The sequence below is a fragment of the Scleropages formosus genome, chromosome 20 (genome assembly GCF_900964775.1).
Source record: "Scleropages formosus chromosome 20, fSclFor1.1, whole genome shotgun sequence".
NCBI classification, from domain to species: Eukaryota; Metazoa; Chordata; class Actinopteri; order Osteoglossiformes; family Osteoglossidae; genus Scleropages; species Scleropages formosus.
The window spans coordinates 23,312,813-23,333,122 of NC_041825.1; the positions used below are offsets into that span (position 1 = coordinate 23,312,813).

The window sequence follows — 20,310 nt, forward strand, 5'->3', positions numbered from 1 at the left end:
AGCATGTTCAGCTCCAGGTTGTGATGACTGCACCAGACAGCCAGCTCTTGGACCTCCTGTCTGTAAGCAGACTATGTTTAATAGTCATAAGTGCTTGTTCGCTGTTCTGTTTTTGTTTCTCGTACAGCAGCCGTCATGAGATGGGCTTGAAATGTCTGGATATTTAAATGCATCTTTGAACTATGCACGGTATTACAGACTTGAAGATCGCAGTTTGAAGGTTTCCAGCTTGTCGGCCGCACTTCCTCCACGCAAAAGATGTTACAGGAGTAGACGTGGAGTACGTTTCGCTTGTGTACGGTGCATCAGACAGAGTGAGAGAAGCCAAAAAAATCCGTTTAAAAAAAGTCTTTATAGTTCAAAGCACAAAGTAAAAATCTACACAATACATACATTAATACATTGCAGCATACTTGTAGTGTTAACTTTGTTTTACAATTTCGGTTTTCTGAGAAATACAGTTAATGTAATACTTTTATCAAATTTGCTGCATTTAAATGAGAACACCTAACAAAGTGTACACATTTTCTGAGATTACAATGACACAAAGACATAAGTGAAATAAATTATCGGAATATGAACAATAAATACATTCCTAGTATGATGTGGTGTAGCCGAGCTGAATGACCCAATAGGTTTGTCTTCCATACAAAGATCAAGTGGAAGCATTAATTAATGTGAAGAAAGGATGAAATGTATGTATATCGACATCTAATGAATGCTAATATTACATAATATATATGTATAGATTTGAAACTTTGTAAAGTGCAGTTATCCATAAGAAACGGGTTTGAAGCTTGAATAGAGCCCCAATTAAAAGTGAGCATCTGTTGATGGAACATGGTGATATTTCGTGAGATGCTGTTACCAAGTTAGATGAGGAAATGAGACAACGCGTTTTCCCAGCTCTCCTGCCGCAAGTTCCAGAGATGCGAGACACTTCTGTGATGCTTTGCTCCCACTCTCGTGTGCAGTTCCTGGTATACAGGTAGTGCCCGAATGGACTCGCACTGTCCCCTGGTGCCGTGTATCCAGCCGTTCTTCGCTTACGACTAGTTGTGTTAACACAACTGAAGACACTTTGACCTCCGTGGGCTGTGTTCATCTTCTGAAAGGTCAATGTTCCTTCCAGACAGCGTATGCCCAAAGTCCACCAGGGTCGTCTGCTGTTTGGCTGTCGCGGCACCCTACAGGTACATGGCGTCAATGTCCACAGTGGCCAGGTGCAAGTACTCTGGCTGGTAGTCGCCCTGGCTTTCGTCGCTCTCCCTCTTCTTCTGCCTGGTGGAGAGCGTCTTCCTCATCTCTTTGCCGTCTGTCTCCAGTGAGCGTTTCTCCAGGCAGGAGAGAATCATCTCAGCCAAGTCCTGCTGCAGGCGCTGGAAGTTCTCCCTGCAGAGGGAATTGGAGGGGCAGGGAATGGCTGTCACATAACAAATTGTGGGGAAGGTGATAAAATCAAGGCTGTATCCAGAGGGATAATCAGTAATGGAAGAATAGAAGTGAATAGATTAACTCATCAGATGAACGGCCTCACATATCGCTGTGTGTCATCAAGTGCTGGTGCCTCACAAGACTGCTGTGCAGATGGGTAGATCATCGAAAGTAGTTTATTTAGATGTGTAGGTCTCCACGGACCAAGGTGTCAGTTAAGTACTAGTTAATAGTTTAAGAATGTGTATGCAGCATTTGTGATGGTCTGATACTTTGCTTATGACAGTTCCGCATGGGGCTTTCCTGTAAAATCTACTGCATCTAGCAGGTTACTGTTGCTGCAATAAGAATTTATGAATGTTGATGTAGTGTTCATGCGGGCTTAATGCACAGGAAATGAAGGCCATGGTGTTATGAACGCGTTTTGAATATCTTGCCTAGAGGCCCTTAGCCAGAGTGCTGACCAGTATTATGAGGAAATGGGCGCAAATGTGTGTGAACGCGGTTTGAGAAGAGTATGAACTCACGCTGTCGGAGGTGTAGGCAAGTTGTATTTCTCCCCAGTTACACCGGTTAGCCAGTATGTCGTCTCCGTGCCTTTGCCCTGAAACAGAGTAGAGTTGGTTCCAAACCAGTCACCGCAGCATGTGTGTGTAGCGCTGGTTTGATCACCAACCTTCAAGTAGGTTTCCCCTCTCTTCTCATACTCAAATTTGCAGTCGGTCCTCTGAAGGATCTCGATGGTTGGCTGACTCACGTGGATACGAAGGGCTGGGGACAAGGCAATGCGTGATATTTTAGCTCCCTCAAGGCTTACTGGTGGCTGTGGGTTGTGGTGTGGACTCTGTGCCGTGGATGTGTGAAAACGTGCTACCAAAAATTGTTGAATGTAACATGTTGTGAAGGCATGGGTTCAGAGATGTTTATTATCCCCGTTGAGCATTGAGGATGCTTACGCTGGCCTGTGGACTCCATCCGAGATGCCGTATTTACAGTGTCTCCAAAAAGGCAGTACCGCGGCATCTTGATTCCTACAACTCCAGCTGCACATGGACCTACACACATAGTACACACACACACAAATGAATTCATGGGTTTGCCAACTCCCAAAGGAAAAGGCCTTCAAGTCCAGAAGAGCAGGCCATATGGGCTTCCCAATGCTTCCGACAGACAGAGGACACTAGCGACAGGAGGATAGGTGTGGTGTGGATACAGCAGGGATGGGACGTGGTTGGGATGTGGGAGAGTGAAGCACCTGAATGGACCCCGATTCGTATCCAGACAGGCAGGCCTGGCATGTGTTGCAGCTCGAAGGTGCCCATAAAGGCCAGGATGTCAAGCGCCATGCGACAGATGTCCACCGCGTGCCGGTTCCCATTCCTGCGTGGCAGCCCTGACACCACCATGTAGGCGTCACCGATTGTCTCCACCTGACAGGATGCGCATCTTCGTCAAGGGACTGACGGGTCATTCAAGAACACATTCTTTGTAAAACTAGTCCAACCTGCACCTTGGCGTAAGCCTTCACAGACTCCCCATCAAAGCAACGTGCCGAATGGTAGTGCTGGAAAGCGCTGGAGTAATAACTTTCTATCAACAGCTGCTTATTCCCCCTAGGAATCACATGAGTTCTGACATGGCCTTCCCTGCAATGTGGTTGAGGACACATCTGACTAAACTGTTGTGCAAAAAAAACCAGCTGCATGGGTTGAAAGGACCTTCTGACTGCTACCTCCCTTAGGTTCCAGCAGTACCACCAAATGCACAAGTCTTGATCAGACATAGCGCCACTGTGTACCTTGTACACGTCATGGTTGTCCAGAATGCTATCGAAGTTCTTGTAGATGTCGTTGAGCATGTCTACCACCTCCATGGGCGTGCTGTACTGGCAGAGCGTGGTGAAGCCTACAATGTCGCTGAAGTAGATGGTCACCTCCTCAAAGAGTTCGGGCTCCACGCGCCCTGTCTCTTTCAGAGAGCGCACCACAGGACTAGCAGGAGGAAGAGGAGAAAGAGAAGGAGGTGTGGAGCTCATTTATTATGGAATATGGAAAGTTAGGGTTAGGGTTGGGTTAGGGATAGTTCCTTCATGCACACGGACACGTACACCATTAATTCTAACGACAGGCTTTTTGAGGCCACCTCTCTCTTGGCTTAGTCTACATCCCAGTGTACACACACACACTATCAGCACTGACCCGGGCAGCAGCATGAAGTTGAGGCGGTCAGCACGGTCCCTCTCTGCCTTGTACAGTGCTGTCCTCTCCTCCACCAAGTGCTCCAGGTTGCGGGAGTACATCTGCAGCCGCCGGATCAGGTTGTCCATGTAGCTCTCGTTGGCCTGGTTGTGCAGGTTGCTGGCACACAGTACACGACACGGATTCAGCGTTTTGCTCGACATTGAACGAGTAACAGTAACGCTGGAACACCTTCCAGTAGAAACATCGGACAGTGTTACACCAGGGTAAATCTCTAACTCAGTACCCCGGAAGAGGGAGGGAACCCTACCTGAATATCTTTCCCAGAGAGGCTTCAATCCTCTTGAAGTCGGGCCTTCTTTCTGGGTCCTCATCCCAGCAGCTTTTAATAAGCATGTACACCTGATTATATGATATCAAGGACATAATGCACACAGATTAACGGGGCTACATCTTCTGTCTCTCTCTCTCACACACACACGTGCAAATAAATAAATGGCCTTAAACCCATAAAGAAAGGTTAACAGATGCACAGAACATACCAGCTGAAGGTAAGTTGGACATTCACAGGGTACAGAAACTCTACGTGCCGTGTAAATCCGCATGCGTGCGTGAAGAGTTACACACACGTTACGGTCACACACGCGGCACCCTGCAGACAAGCCCACCAAAGTGCTATCTGAGCAGAAAGTAGTGAATGTTGGTACCTCCAGATCTCGCTCAGCAGCCGTCTCAAAGTTTAGATCTGGTCTGAAGACCGAAATACAGTTGGGAAACTCTACTCTGTACAGCTTTTCTGAAAAGATGAAAAAGAGACTAATGTTACTTCAGCCATGGCTGATGGAAGGACAGGGGACAGTCATGATGACGGAAGCACAAATTAAGCATATCTGAAGTAAAATAAGGGCTGCACGGTGGTGCAGCGGGTAGCACTAGCGCCTCACAGCTTCTGTGCTGCGGGTTTGCATGTGCGTTCGATTCTGATTATGGGTGGACTTAGTATGTTCTCCTCATCTGTGTGTGTTTGCTTCCTCTGGGTGCGCCAGCTTTCCCACACAGTCCAAAGACACATTTCAGATGGACCGATCTTAAACTTCTAGGTGGCGATGCAGCGAAGCATCAGCTAAATAAATCGATGCAAATGTATGGTGGAAGTCGTCCATAGAGTCAAATCAGGCCAAGGGTGTGAAAGAGTCCCTTGGACGTCGGTCTCGGGGGTCTCACCCGCTTCATCCGAACAGGTCTCTGTGTAGAAGGGACACTTGCGGAGCACAATCTCTTGGGCAATGATGGCAAAGCTGTAGACATCGCCCTTCTGGGAGATGCCCTCCTTCCGCAGGTGCTCTGGGGCCGTCCACAGGTCTGGGGGACAAAGAGTCAGTGAGACAGGAGAAGTGGACCAGGGAGAAGGCCAAGGGAAAGGTCAGGTGGGAGCAGGGGCAGTAAGAAAGGGAGAAAAGGAGGAAGAGAATGACGGACAACAGAGAGAGCAAGAGCTGGAGGAGTAGAGAATGCCTACGAGGAGTAGGACAGGGAAAGTGGGACAGGAACACTGTTGCCCCACCTTTTCCCGGGTTGAGGATGGTGTTGCAGCCAAAGTCGGTGATCTTGACCACCATGCGGTTGTCCACCACACAGTTGGTGGACTTGAGGCGGCCGTGGACCTCGATGTTGCTGGAGTGGAGGTAGGACATGCCCTGAAGGAGGCCGAGACAGGTGAGACGCCCCGCTCAGCGGCAGCCGCTCGCGTCACCGTGAAGCAACTCCGTAGCTCCGAAGGGATTTATGTCCCTCTACAGTTTATCTACATTACAGCTGTGACTTATTGCAGGCTGTTTCATACCGCACTTCCACAGCCACACCTAGGGCACCTGCACCAAGGGTTCAGCGGCTGTTTCCCATGTGACAACTGCCTACTGTAGGCTGTAGGGTCGCGTTGCGCAGCTGATTCGAAACTAAAGTTTGGCTCCAGAAAGCACTATACCAGCCCTGCTCCACCCCCGCCGCCAACCATCACACTGAAGGGCATTTCTACCATTTGCTGGGGTGAAACAGCCCTTTCAGGTTCCGAGAAGAAGGAATTCAGAGAACTTGTGATGAACTGCACATGACATGTGCAATCCCCTGTGACCGAAACCGTGTTTGCTGCAGGGTGATGGCCGGCTGAGTCGGGTTCGAGCGTCCGCTTTACCGCTTCCTTTCCTCATTTTTACACATGTACATTTATATATTCCTGTGTTAAAGCGCTGTGTAAAAGTAAATTGAACTGAATACATGTATTTAGCAGATACTGCTCACATTCAGCTTTCCCCTTAAAGACAAAAAATAAACTAATTTGAGGATCAAAATGGAGCACGTGTCCCAGCCATGACAAACACCATTCGTCGTTTTTTTTCTCCTTTCAGCTCCGCTTCATGACGTTTGCAAAGGGGGTTGAGGCTGATTTCTTTCCAGCCGCAAGGTTTTTCAGTTCGGCCGATCAAGGCCACACTGAGGCCCTCCGGTTACCTCTCACACAGCTCTGTGAAGTTTAAACCACACAACACGTCCCGCCCTTCATTTACAAGCTCACATTTCTGCCATTTATTGGGACGAAATGCGTGTGCTCTTTTTTGTTCTCCGCTGGCATTCACGGTAGAACTGACCTTGGCAATGTCATACATGACCGAAATCTTGAACTCCCAGTCCATGAACGTTTCTTCCGGGTACGAGATCTTATCATTCAGCACATACTGCAGAAAGAGAGACCCACGGCTTATTTGGTGTGTGTCACTCTGTGCGAGTGTCTGTATGTGTGTGTGTGTGTGTTAGGAATCCGACGTTCCAGGAACTAGACAGTGAGTGTTCTATGTTTAGCGTCCGCTAGGCAATAAAAACGCTTGGAGTGGAAGACAATCGGCCCAGTGACATCAGGCGAATGTTGCAACACTCGTGAGCTCACCCTGAGGGACCCTCTCTCGCAGTACTCGAACACTCCGAACACACCTTGCTCAAACTTGACCGTGCCATAAAACTTGGTCAGGTTGTAATAGTCAATCTGCAGGAGCTGATCGGAGCAGAGCAACACACAGGGACAGGGTAAGGCAGGGACACGCCGTCAAGTGCCGCATATGTTGGAGAGGCCCATGCACCGATGGGACCAGGGAACGATTTACCGCGTTGAGCTCGATTCTCTGTTTCTCGTTGAAGTAGCCGTCCGTGTTCTTCAGCTCCTTGAGGATCACAATCTAAGAGCAAAGTAAAAGAGGGGTGACATCGGAGCGCGGCAGCAGCAACGTGCGTGTGAGACAGTGAAGAGGTGTCCTGAGCTCAGGCCCTAAAACGACAGCGACGTGGGCCTGAACAGGAACCGAGAGCAGGGTATCAGACCGCAGAATGAGGAAGATGGATCACGGAATGATTAAGCACCTTTTTGTCATAGCGGCCGCGGCGAATGAAGTCGTTCTTGTCCTTTCTGTGATCTTCGTCAATCTGGGGAACATGAGTAAACAGGCAAACAGTGAACTGGACAAAGGGGTCTCCACCTCCCCTTAGACTTTTTCACTTTTTATTGTTTTATAGCAGAGAACCATGATGTATTTAACTAAGAATTTTTGTCACTTGTCTAAACAAAATTCTCCAGAATGCCGAAGTGAAAAAAAATCCAGACATTTTACCAAATTGGGTAAAAATAAAAAACAAAAAAATATCTGAACGCGTAACTGTTCACCCCGTTGCCAAGTTAATACTTAGTTGGACCACCTTTGGCAGCAGTTAGACTCCTTGAGTAAGCGTCCAACAGCATTGCGCATCTTGGCACCGAAATTTTGGCCCATTGCTCTTTATAATTGCTGAAGCTCCATCAAGTTGGACGGAGACTATTTGTGCACTGGAATGAGGTCTGGGCTTTGACTGGTCCACTCCAGGACAATGACCTTCTTGATTTTAAACTACTCCAGAATGGCTTTTGCGGTATGCTTTGAATCATTGCCCTGTTGGACGTTAAATCTTCTTCCAGATCCCATCGCTCTTGTGGATTGCAGGAAGTTTTCCTAAAGAATGAACCCCATCCATTTCCTTCTATCTTTATGGGTTCTCCAGTCCCTGGAGCAGAAAAGCATCCTCAAAGCTCCCACCACCACGCTTCACCCAGCACGATGTGCTGTAAAAGGGTTGTGTTATACTTTGTGCTGACGAGTGGTGAAAATTCAGTTAAATACAGCATGGAACTGTAACGTAGAACAATGCAATCTGAAAGTCTGGAGGGGGGGTGGTGGAAACTTTCATATGCACTGTACACCACATACCAGCTGTTCGCAGACTCTAGGCCTTCAGAAGATGTGGCTAAAGTCCCTCTGGCAAAAATATCCCTATCAACTAAGCAACAAGGAGGTGAAGTTTTGTATTTTATTATTAAAATAATTGAAAAAATGTTAAAAGTCATTACTTCTTTTACAGTGTTAAATGTTTTCCTGAAGAACTTCAGGGTAATACTTTGCTCAAGGGTACAAGAGCAGGGTCCCTCCAGGTTACCAGTAGGAGTGAGCAGAAGATGAGCATACCTTCAGAGAGACAAGGCTTCTTTCACTGGCGTCCAACGGAGAAATCAGGTCTGGGACGATGTGGGACCATCGCTTCTGGATCTGGCGGCCCTTCCTGTTCTGTCTGTTGCAAGAACGGTTATCAAGGTAAATACCTACAATTAGTTGTGTTGCTCAGGTAATGCCTTTACAAAACTCTTCCAGTTGAGTGATAGATGGCAGTCTTATCTTCAGGTCTAAACTTGCAAAGTACACACACACACATTCTGTGAAACCTCTTGTCCGAAGTGGGGTCGCGGCAAATCGGAGCCTAGCCTGGCAACACCAGGCGTAAGGCTGGAGGGAACACACCCAGGACAGGACGCCAGTCCATCGCAAGGTACCCCAAGCGGGACTTAAACCCCAGACCCACCTGAGAGCAGGCACAGGCCAAACCTACTGTGCCACCGCACCCCCTACTTGCAAAATACCTATTCTTAATTTTTAGAAAAATATGAGATGTACGTCGCTTTGGAGAAAGGCGTCTCCTAAATGAATAAATGTACATACCAAAATTATGAGTTTTAAAAATCCTACTACGTTTTAATATTCTTCAGAAAAGGAGTCACCTGACACTGTTTATAATATAGTGTTCAACTGAGTTCAGGATTATTTTGAGCATTAAAGGTATCAGCAGAACATGCCAAGACAGGTACAATATCGGTCTTCCTTTATAGAGAAAACAGGATAACTGCATAACAAGTCCATAACCTGGTAAAGTAGCAAAGTATTACTTAAAAACACAGATTTCCTTTCATCGTTGCAAATGAAAAAAGGGTTTAATTTTGCAGTTAGATTATCTTGCACAGATTTTAAAATTTTATAATATCTTTTTCTGTACTCTGGCACAATTTTTATGACTGACTGAGTGTAAAACAAAGATTACATACACATTGTCTGAAACCACTTGACCCAAGTGAGGTTGCAGTGAACCGGAGCCTAACCCAGCAACACAGGGCACAGGGCTGGAGGGGGAGGGGACACACCCAGGAGGGGATGCCAGTCCATAGCAAGGCACCCCAAGCAGGACTTGAACCCCAGACCCACTGGAGAGCAGGCACAGGCCAAACCTGCCGCCCCCCCCACACATTCTTGGTTGAATATGAATATGAACACTTAGAGAAGCAGTGAAGGATCTCCAGACATGGCGCAGGATGGCTGAGATTGAGGGGTGGAAGAGGGTTCCATCACCTGTAGAAGATAAGTGCGATGGCAGCCACCACCACCACTGTGACACCCAGGATGATAACGATGATGTCACGGTCCTGTAGCAGATCTGGAAATACACAAGGCACACAGTCCATCTCTCCCACATGACAACTCCTAAACCTGAAGGTTGCTGGTTCAAGACCCCCTCCCTACTACTATAGAACCCCTGACCAAAATACTTACTCTTGTTCCCGTAAAAATACGGGCTGTACGAATGGGTCAAATATTGTAAGTCGCTTTGGAAAAAAGCATCAGCTAAGCATCAAACTGACAGTCGGAGAGCCAGTGTGACTTTGTCCTTTTCTGCTGAAGGGATAATTTACCCACATGATTTACTCTGGAATTTCTGAAACAAAGCTACAACCTCTTAACCTTGATTTTTTGGAAGAATGCAAGCATTTGAGACCAGGTGCAAAGCAATTCTGCTCAGGGCAAACTCTGAACTGACTGGTAGGAGGTCAAAGGTATAGAACACTCTTTCTAATTATTCTATCTATCTAATTATTAACAAGTTATTAGTGCTGAAGATAAGGGGGCCAATGGGCGAATTAGCCCTGTTTCTTCCTTACCAGTCTTCTCTTTGGGACTGTCGTCTGGCAGGCGGTTACCAGCCCAGGACAAAGTGGGGTTCTGGGCGATGACGTAGGTCTTGTTCTTTGCTGTGTTGAATGCAAACAGCTGTTGGTACTGCGGGAAAAGAGGGTTCTGTGGTCACTGTGGTCACTTCGTAGCCCATTCACTCGACACATACGTTTATTCGGCTTTACAGTTATACTGCGCTACACTGCTACTTATACACCTTCATCTCAGGTTGGATGCCTTGATAAAGCACAAAGCACATAGAAGCACAAATCCCTCTCTTTGGGTTGTTTTCCTGCAATATTAATGCCAAATATTTAACACGCTGACCACAGCACCATCACAGATCACAGTGGTGACACATGCGATAAAGCAGGACAGTCAAATAAAAAGGGTCATCATCACTCTGGGTTTATGATAACGTAAAACACAGACCAACACACTTATGCAAATTAACTATAAGAGTATAATAGCAGCCCGAACCTAATATGTTTTGTAAGGAGATGCTGTATTTCACCATGGTGCACTGTTGGCTCTGTAGGAGAGCTGGGTTCTACCTGATTGTCCTTGGTAGTGTAGAGGATGGAAAAATTCACATCTCGATCCCCGTGCCGGTCCAGTACATAGGTTCCGCCTGCTGTGTTGTCTGTGCACAGACACACAGAAAACGCACTGTACCTCGCAAATACTGCACTGTGCGTACACATACCGTATAATCTACACCGCTCATACTATGTTCATGAGCCATACGTATTCGTAGCTTCAAAGTACTTCTAAGTCACAGTCAATAAGAGGTTAATACAACTGTCCCTTGAGTTAGTCACTGATTATACCGTGTGAAAATGTCTACAAGAAATAAAAAAAAATCCCTTGTTAGATTTTCGATTAACGTCGAGCTACAGTGAAACTGCTGTAATCTCACTGGGTGTTTTCATCGCCATCTATCTGTTCGGCGCATAAATACAGGTTGTGCTCTGCAGCCGGGAGATATTTTAGAAAAAAAAAAAAGTAAAGAATGTGCAATTAAGCAAATTAAACTAAATAAATGATTAAACAAACCGGAAGGTGTCCGTATCTTTGAACGTTCGCAACCGGAACGTTCATAATACGAGGAGTTACTGTACGTGAAATTCGCAGATGATGTTCGTAATAAGGGACACTATACTGTAAAATCACGTGAGTGTCACTCCAAATCGGTAAAATCAGAGCTCCTCAGTCATGTTCCCTTTGGACTCCTACCACTGAAGGAGATGTTCCTGAAGTACCGGATGTCCACAAAGCGTTTCTGTTCGGTCAGCGGCGTAGCGCTCCACAGCTTCCTCATCACCTGGCCGAAAAGCAGAACCGCATCATGGTACGCAGCCAGATAGTCATTAGTTATCTCCTCCTGGGTGGAAATTCAAGGCAGAGAGAGGCCCGGTGTGATATTACAATCGTAGCTATTGTACTGTGGCTGCTTTATGATTTACTTCATTTAAAGGCATTAGACAAAGAGAAGCAAGGTCAAAAGGTTGGCAGATGAAGTCACAATTGGGGCATTGCTGTTTTACTCTCGAGTAAAACTACCCGAAGGGCACCGCTAAAGAGTCTTCGTGTGCGGATGGTTAAAAGTGCAAAAGCGTAAGTGAGGTCAGTGGAAATAGATAAAAGTGTCGGACATGAGTACGAATAGAGCTGCGGGTAGAAATGCTCAGGTAGGGAAGAACAGCTGCGCGGACAGGAGCTGCAGATGATGATTACTTCCAATCGCTGACTGAGGTCAAGGGCAAAGATGTGGAGACACGTGCACACAAAGGAAAACGGTACAGCTGAGTGTCTCACAGTGTTATTGCTGTTGAAGCTGGAGTCCAGGGTGTAGTTCCTCATGTTGGGCATCGTGAGCACGAGCACATTGCTCATGGCAGGTATAGACGATGTGTTGGTATAATACCCAGTGCTGCGGACAAGGAATTATATTATATTATTATAAATTTTCATTATTGTCGTTGTGCAAGTCCCTTGACGTTCAACATCCAGGACAGAGTTTGTACCGAGTTGTGTCAAAGAGGCACAGAAGCAAGACTTTTCTGAGCTCGTACTGAATGCAGAATACTGGAGCTGGACGGGGAGTCTGATCAGCTCATGCAACGTTGTTAGAAAACTGACTTGTAAAGGTCGATGAGAATGAAGACGATGTTGGGATTCTGCTCCGATCCGTTTTTCAGACGGACAATGTCGTCCGGGGTCCCGCAGATGATGAACACTGCGGTGAGGAATTGAAAGCAAATATCAGTCTGAACAATAACTGACGATTTGCTGTGGGTCATTTTTAACAAATCAGCAAATGAGAAATCGGGGACCAGATGGCACCACTTTAAAACAACTCTCCAGAACACATGGAAACATCGGTCACCATGGACAACAGTACTTCCAGACAAGAAGCACATACTCATCACTACAAGTACACACACATAATGTCTACAGCCGCTTGTCCCGATTGGGGTCGCGCCGAACCGGAGCCTAACCCAGCAACACAGGGCGCAAGGCTGGAGGAGGAGGGGACACACCCCGGGCAGGACGCCAGTCCCTTGCAAGGCACCCCAAGCAGGACTCGAACCCCAGACCCACCACACAGCAAGCCCTCACTACAAACATCCCCTGCAAAATCTGGATGTAATTTTTAAAATACAAGAATCCTCAGGCACCCTTTCAATGCGTATGTAGGCATATATAGGTAAAATGTACAAATGTAAACAAAAATATTTTTATATAAGTGTATTTACGGTAAGAAATTAATTCAAGCCATTCTGGCAATAGTGTCTGGAGGCCTATTCTTAGCTATTCTAGGTTTTAAAAAAGTTGCACATCAACTTCGAGCTGTGATTCGAAAGAATAATAAATGCATAAACACGCAACGAAAAGCAAATGCTGACCTGCCAGGTGCCCCATAATGTTATTTGTTTTCTGAGGCTCGAAAATGCCCTGTCCCTCAGAGCTGCTGAATCCCTCCAGCATTCAGGAAGACTTTAAAAAAAACTCTTTTGAGCCAACTTCACTCCACATCTCCTAACAACTCCACAAATTTACACCACATCATCTGTCCTGATCACCATTGTATTTCCTGCTAGACCCGATTCTATAGGCAGCTACCTGTGGAATGTGGGCTGGTAAAAAGAGCGGAGTGTTTTTACAGTCGCATGTCTGTTTCTAAAGCTCCTCAACTGCAGTTCAATGTGCTTTTATTCACTCTGTCTTGTACATCACTTTGGAGAAAAGGCGTTTGCTAAATGAATATATGTCAATATAAATGCCCAGGGTTCATAAATCACCAGCCCACAAAATACGTCATTTGAGTCGATGAGACTACGATCACGGCGAACCCCGATGTCAGCACTGGAAGGTGGACCGATGTGGTCCTTGCGAGGGACACGTACAGTTGCTTTTCCTGTTTGTGGAGTTCAGCTTTTCACGGAGATCCTCTTCTTGCCGCAGTACCTCCCGTTGGATCGTGGACGCGAAAAGAGCAGAAGACGCCTCAAGAGCATTGATGTACCTGGGACACAATCTTGTTATTTACTCTTATTTTGTTTCTTAGCCAATGACTTTATCATTTTATTCAACCGTGTAAAATTCTAGGCAACTCAGAATATTACCCCTTTATACAGCTGGATATTTTTACTGGTGCCAGTCAGGTTCATTAGGGCCCCTACAGCACCTTTCCTTCCAGGACAACTGTGCGACGGGACAAGTTACAACAGTGTGATCTCAACAGCCTAGAGTCTAGAGTACTGTTATCCATCCGTCCCTTATCAACAACCACCTCTCCGGTGTAGAGAATGGTGTTCCAGAATCTATCCCAGATGCAAAGCAGGGTGGTCCCAGGACAGGATACATCACCACTGCTACTACTACTATTATGCTCTTCCATTGATTGATTTATTATCACTGTTTCAAAGCAGATCTTTAAACTGAAAACATTCTCCACATTCTCTACTTCTCCTTCCAGTCTTGTAGACACCAGGTGTGACTATAGCCTGGTCCGCACGCTCTAGACACAGAGGCTCACCAGAAGCAGTCCTCGGAGTTCTCGGGCTTCTTGTAGACGTAGGCCGTCTCCCAAGTGGACTTCAGCCCATCGTGCGAATAGTTCCAGAAGTGAATGAAGAAGCTGGAGACCTTCCGTGCCGGGGGCAGAAGGCGGGTCAGGTTCTCCTTGTAGTCACAGGAGAGGCCGAAACTCCCCGCCGAGATGATCGGCATGCTGAGGGTCAGTCCGATTTCCAGGCTGAGACACAGAAAGACATGAGATGACAACACCGTAGTCTGCAAAGACACGCGTTGCATTGTTAAGCAGCGTTTTGATCGCTAACATTGTGCGCTTACAGAACTGTGGCCTATCGGTTCAAACCAATCATTGTTTCTCCTGACAACTGTATTCCTGTGTTCTTGACGCCTGTGTTCGTAGGCAGAGCAAAGAGCAATGAAAGTACATTGAGCCTTCATGTAATGGGTTCCCATGCATCAGAAAACCCCAGTAATGGATTATGAAAATACAGTATATACATGTCCTGTCTTCATACAACGGCCTTAAATTCAGTCCAATGGCATTTCTGCCTATTATGCAGTCATTTTACTTCCTCGGCAGCTGTTTTATTCTGCACAACCGCTTTGATCAGATTTTCTGAAACAGAGCTACACAAACCCGAAAGATGTCCCTTAGTATTGTCCATCTTGGTGTTTTCCTTCAATGTACTACTACAATCATATATTCCATGACAAAACCAATGAAAAGATTCATCCAGTAACAAACATCAGCTAAGGTAAATCTACCATTGGGACTGAAATCCCCCACCTCCTAATGTTACCAGGATAGGCATCAGTTCATCACAACCCTGCTCAGGAGAATCGATTATTACAGGTGAATGGATGGATGGATGGATGAAATATCAAATTCGATAATACAATTACTATTACTATTACTATTATTCTTTAATTTAATTGACAGTTACAAGTCCAAAGGAAGGACATTTGTGAGTCTGCATTGGACAAGGGGTTATTGATAATGAGCAAATGAATGAATGAAGGGGGGAGTGGTGCAGCAGGTTTGGCCAGCACCTGCTGTGTGGTGGGTCTGGGGTTCGAGTCCTTCTTGGGATGCCTTGCGGAGGACTTGCATCCCACCTGGGGTGTGTGTCCCCGTCCTGTGTTGCCGGGTTAGGCTCCGGCTTACCGCGACCCCGCTCAGGACAAGCGGTTGTGGACTGTGTGTGAATGAATGAATGAATGAAAATAAACGAATTTTGCGATTTTTCATTATTAATTTAATGTAATAAAACTGGCTAATTTAATAATTAGACTGGCTACAGATATAATTCAGTTACAAATATAAAATATGCTGGTGTCATCACTGTCATGCACAAAAAAAACCCTTGCATTTCAGCATTTCAATTAATGGGTAAGCGGCATATTTTTTGTACGGGAACCAATTTTTTTCCATAAGCAATAACAGTAATTCGACCCCCTTGCAACAGGAATTCGTTTAACTGTGGGATTTGATGGAAGAGACAAACCCAAAAAGAGGGGGAGCGTATGGAGAATTTACCGATGATGAAGTTTTAAAAGAGCCAGAGTGTAACCTGGCTTCTCGGTCCGGATGGGGCACGTGCCACATGTCATAGGTGCCACAGCTGCACAACTGCACGGCCCCCCCTTTTGAGTTACGGTCTTACCTAAACCGACGTGTATAGGCAAAGCGTCGTGAAGGACAGAGGCGGGGCAAGAATGAGAAGGATAGGATCTGACAAATTGGGAATGGAGAAAGGGTGTGGAGACAGGTTGAAAAAAAACAAACACACACACACACACACACACACACACACACACACACACACACACACATTGGCTGAAGTAAGTAGAAGTAAATGAATGGAACAAAGTGCTGTACTCACTCCACCATCTGGAAGGTGGCGTATGTGCAGGTCGGTCCCAATAGGGCACAGCCCACTTCATTTTTACTCTGAAACACGGGTAGTGGGGGGTGAAGGCAGAGACAAAACAAAAGTACATTTCAAGACAGACATTTGACCCTTCACTTATCGCTTAAGATGGATTAACCCTTTACGGGCCCCTAAAGAAGGAGGTCGGCTGTACTTACAGTCAGCTCCTTGAGCTTCTCTACTCCTTCACAGGTACTGCTGGCACAGCCCTTGCGCCGGTAGAGATTGGTTTTAAACCCGTTGAAGTTGATTGTCAGGTTGCGGTCTATTCCTTAGCACAGTCAAAGGTGGTGAAAGTGGGAAAAATTAATGAAATGTGCATTCTTATTGTTTTGAAACAAGATGCATATTCTACATATATCTACAGTATAGATAGATAGATAGATAGATAGATAGATAGATAGATAGATAGATAGATAGATAGTGTATATTTAAATATTTTGCCCACAAATACATTAGTGAAATTTGGTGTTTTCTGTGTGTTTCACAAAAAGCTTCTATTTTAGTCACAAAGAACATCACCGGGAGTTACTCAACGTGTCCTTCAGTTAAGTCGCTAGTTGTAAATGGTTCGACAGGAATGACACATAAAATTTAAGGCGATGCAGCGCTGCCCTGAAAGTGCCTCGCGTCCCTTAGATTCACCACGAAATCATTATTTAATGAGAATCGGTGTCTCTCGTGTGACATAACGGGTGTGTAACGACCAGTTCCACGTGCCGCTTTAGAGGAAATCGTGCGCGTAGTAGAAACGCAGAGTAGCGCACGTGTAAAATCGGAAAAGTCCATGCTTTGGTTAAGCCGAGTAGGTAAGAAGAATCAGGCGTGTAAATTATAGTCATTTATTCGTTTTATAAGTTCATTTTAAGATTTATATTTTGTTCGTTTATTTTAAGATTCTATACAAGAATAATAACCATCCCTACAGGGTTCACATGTTCTTGTATAAAATATTAACCCATAACCCTATAGTGAACCCATAACCATCCCTATAGGGTCACTTTCAACACTCATACATTTATACATAAATATACACTCATTCACACATAAATATAATTTCAGATAATAAATGTTTGTGAGTTTTCATTAGTTATCATGCTCAAGGGTACACACACAGAATTTATTAGGTAATTTTGTATTTAGGGAGAATGTCAGATATCGTTCACGCGAAGCGGTACCTGCTTCCAGGTTGAGCTGGGCATCCGTATCGACGGCACGGAGCACCGGCCCTTTCACGTAGGACAGGCTCCAGGGAGACCCCTCGTCCTCCATGAGGATCACGTTGAGCAGGTACTTCCCATCCAGGCAGGGGCTCACGGGTAGAAATTGGGTTGCAACCACCAGCACAGCACAGGCGCTCAGCCACCTCATGTTCACCGCATCGGCCGCTCCTTTACCGCTTCATAAATCCCACCAGCCACTCCGTCTGGTTATATTATTAATCAGCCCCGTGTTGCAGGTCAACCCAAAGAGGCTTCACAGTTACATCGTCCCCAGATCCCCAGCAATGTTGTTGAGATGTGGACGTGCAGTAATGTTTCCCACCCTGCTCTTCAGAGTTGCTGTCCCTCAGAGGGGTTTATAACTAATCAGGTTTGGCAGATTAAACCTGAAACGAAGGTCACCCGCTCCAGGAACGAATTCAGGCTGCACATGGGTCCGAGTTGTGTTCTTCAGAGATGTTCTTGAAAGTCAACGAAAGAGTCTCTTAAAAATCCCCAAGGTGATTTCAAAGCCCAGGCTGGTCCTCAGAAGCAGAGGGAACAGATTACTGCTCAATTCATGGTGAACAGGGTGTAAAAGTGAGTCGTGTCTGAGCTCTGGTTTCCTCTCCGTTTGCAGGTCACCTGTTCATCCCCCCCCCCCCCCCGCTCACTTTCTTCCGCTTTTCTTTCTTCTCCTGCGCTTTTCCTGTCTCTCCTCTTCTCTCTCCCTGCTTTTCCTTGCTCTTCTCCTGCTCTTTTCAGCCGTACGTTTCCCCGTCCCTTTTCTTCGACTCCTCTCGCCTGCTCTTTTTCGCCTGCGCTCGGTGCGTTAATGAACAACCGAGATGGGGGAAGGACAAGGCGGGGGGGGGGGGGGGGGGGGGGCGTCTCATGGCCATCTCACAGGCCTCTCAAGGGCTTCATGGGAAAAAACAAAAAAAAAAAACAAAAAAAAACAAAAAACTGCGCTCGGCTGCAGGGACACACGCAGCTGAGCTTGCGGCCCTGCTGTCGGCTGCGTTTCTCCAGAACAAATCAAACCATTGATAAAGGAAGAGAAGGAATGCTTTAAGAAAGGAGCAGAAATGTTTCCTGCTGCGTGGCGCAGGTTGCGTCCTACGTTACAAATCGGACCTTCTGGTGAAGACATGCATGCGCAGTTGTGAAAGTGGGAGGAGAGAGCAGGCTGTCGCCGAGGGTCTCCCGGCTCCCGCTGGCACTCGGGAGACCTTCTTTCTTATTGCACTTGCAGTTTCTAAACATGCCATTTTCACACTGGAGTTTATTGTCCATGAAGATTTATGGCCAGGGCATAAACGTATAAATGTGCGAGCTGTTTCAATGCGGGGGGGGGGGGGGGGTGCGGTGGTGCAGTGGGTTGCTTTCCGGTGGGTCTGGGGTTCAAGTCCCGCTTGGGGTGCCTTGTGATGGACTGGCGTCCTGTCCTGGGTGCGTCCCCTCCCCCTTCAGCCCTGCGCCCTGTGCTTCCGGGTTAGGCTCTGGCTCCCCGCGACCCCATATGGGACAAGCAGTTCAGACGGTGTGTGTGTGTGTGTGTTTCAATGCGTTTGCTTTGCTCTCTTCAAACATAAGTGCAAAGAGGGAGAGGAGGTTTGGAGAAGCGGGAAGAGCGCAAAGATGACGTGGGACAAGCGTGTGAAGCGGTGGGACGGCGATCGGGGGCCGTCCTGGGTCTCCACTGGGACCGGAACACACGCTGGTAGGGAGTGCGACACACCGAAACACACTGGGGGAAGGAACAGGACACAGGGACTGAACAAAGGTTGTCAAGGCTGTAAAACGAAGGCCTCTGTGCCGCTGATAAATGTCCACTGTTATAAAAATGGGCCGATAGCACAACACTTTCCAATAAAGGTGTTTGCTCAGCACCTCCGCTGTGTACTCGGAGCGGCGGCACAACGGACCCGCGTGTTCGAGATGCTCCTGCTCATGGTCTCCACTTCCTGTGCGGGTTTGCTTTTCTCTTTCCGCTCCAACTGTTTCTCTCCTCTGTAGGAAAGTCCCCGTCTGCTCTTCAGCCACCATGGCGTGGAGTCTCTCTCTACCTTCCAGCAGGAGTTTGTTCTCACTTCGCTGATGTGAGAAGCTACTACGCTGGCTCCTCGCCTTTTCAGTTCAGCAGTTCAATTCCATTTATTTTTACAGAGCTTTTCCTCACAGTGGCACAGAACTAAGGATCAGAGGTATAATACATTTACATTTTATATTTAGCAGATGCTTTTCTCCAAAGCAACTTACAATGGATACTATGTAGTGTTACCAGCCCACACACCTTATTCACTGTGGTGACTTACACTGGGTCACTCATCCATACATCAGTGGAACACACTCTCTCTGTCACTCACACGCTATAGCTGAACCTAAACAGCATGTCTTTGGAGTGTGGGAGGAAACCAGAGCACCCAGAGGGCACCCACACAGATACAGGGAGAACATGCAAACACCACACGGAATGAGTGGGGATCAAACCCACATCCTCTCACACCATCCAGGTGCTGTGAGACATCAGCGCTACTCATTGTGCCACCTGACAGTTATGTTCAGTGCTGCTTTTATTTATTTAGAAATAAAAGGCTGGCTATACATTTAATTGCTACAGTAACTATGCAATAGCTGTAAATAAGCCCACTGAATTCCCAAACCAAAGACAAGGGTGAAGAAAAAAAGTTTTGGGGGTCCAAGTACCAGTGACTGCCGAGCACCCCTGGGTCTGCAAGATTAACAAAGATTTTTCAGTACATTTACTGCTGTAGTATTTGTAGCAGATACAGTGGCACGGCGGGTTTGGCTGGCTCCCACTCTCTAGTGGGTCTGGGGTTCGAGTCCTGCTTGGGGTGCCTTGTGATGGACTGATGTCCCATCCTGGGTGTGATGTTGATGTCCCAGTTCACATGAGCACTTCTCATCTATCATGTCATGCAGTCACCAGCTTCCGTCAGCATGGGGTGCTGGTGTCGTGACCTTTTCAGTATAAACGGGGCTGGATGTCTGTTTGTAGCCCCATAAAGGTTGTAACCCTAAAGTCATTTGAATCATCGAATCACATTAAGTCAAAGCTACAAAGACATTTTCTATTGGTGCTCCGGTGTGGTTCTGTCATGACCAACGCCAGCGAAACTGTAAAAGGGAA

At 46.7% G+C, this 20,310-nt stretch overlaps 1 protein-coding gene across 3 annotated transcripts; it reads right to left on the reverse strand.

The window, feature by feature from the left end:
- Positions 1 to 436: 436 nt before the first annotated feature.
- LOC108940087 (heat-stable enterotoxin receptor-like) lies at positions 437 to 17,812 on the reverse strand. 3 transcript variants are annotated; one of them, XM_018761944.2, is made up of 27 exons: positions 17,133 to 17,812; positions 16,113 to 16,225; positions 15,907 to 15,974; positions 14,025 to 14,243; positions 13,393 to 13,511; positions 12,125 to 12,221; positions 11,801 to 11,915; positions 11,219 to 11,366; positions 10,537 to 10,625; positions 9,970 to 10,087; positions 9,383 to 9,467; positions 8,174 to 8,276; positions 7,041 to 7,103; positions 6,788 to 6,859; positions 6,574 to 6,678; positions 6,278 to 6,364; positions 5,197 to 5,329; positions 4,857 to 4,994; positions 4,340 to 4,428; positions 3,943 to 4,034; positions 3,633 to 3,791; positions 3,233 to 3,425; positions 2,690 to 2,864; positions 2,391 to 2,489; positions 2,111 to 2,205; positions 1,962 to 2,038; positions 437 to 1,392 (listed from the first exon to the last, which is right to left on the reverse strand). In XM_018761944.2, exons 1-27 carry the CDS (start codon positions 17,323 to 17,325, stop codon positions 1,188 to 1,190), a joined length of 3,249 nt encoding a protein of 1,082 aa, XP_018617460.2. In that variant the 5' UTR covers positions 17,326 to 17,812; the 3' UTR covers positions 437 to 1,187. The 3 variants fall into 3 exon arrangements, with proteins under 3 accessions (XP_018617460.2, XP_018617462.2, XP_018617463.2); XM_018761946.2 differs by lacking the exons at positions 6,278 to 6,364; positions 6,574 to 6,678; XM_018761947.2 differs by lacking the exons at positions 6,278 to 6,364; positions 6,574 to 6,678; positions 6,788 to 6,859.
- Positions 17,813 to 20,310: the final 2,498 nt, after the last annotated feature.

What these genes read in the sequence shown, in the direction of transcription:
- LOC108940087 (XM_018761944.2), bottom strand. Translation starts at nt 17,325, where the DNA reads ATGAGGTGGCTGAGCGCCTGTGCTGTGCTGGTGGTTGCAACCCAATTT. An exon ending in AACTCCGAGGACTGCTTCTG is followed by an intron (nt 13,512 to 14,024) that starts GTGAGCCTCTGT and finishes ATTGTGTCCCAG; the next exon opens with GTACATCAATGCTCTTGAGG. An exon ending in GAGGGGAAACCTACTTGAAG is followed by an intron (nt 2,039 to 2,110) that starts GTTGGTGATCAA and finishes ACTCTGTTTCAG; the next exon opens with GGCAAAGGCACGGAGACGAC.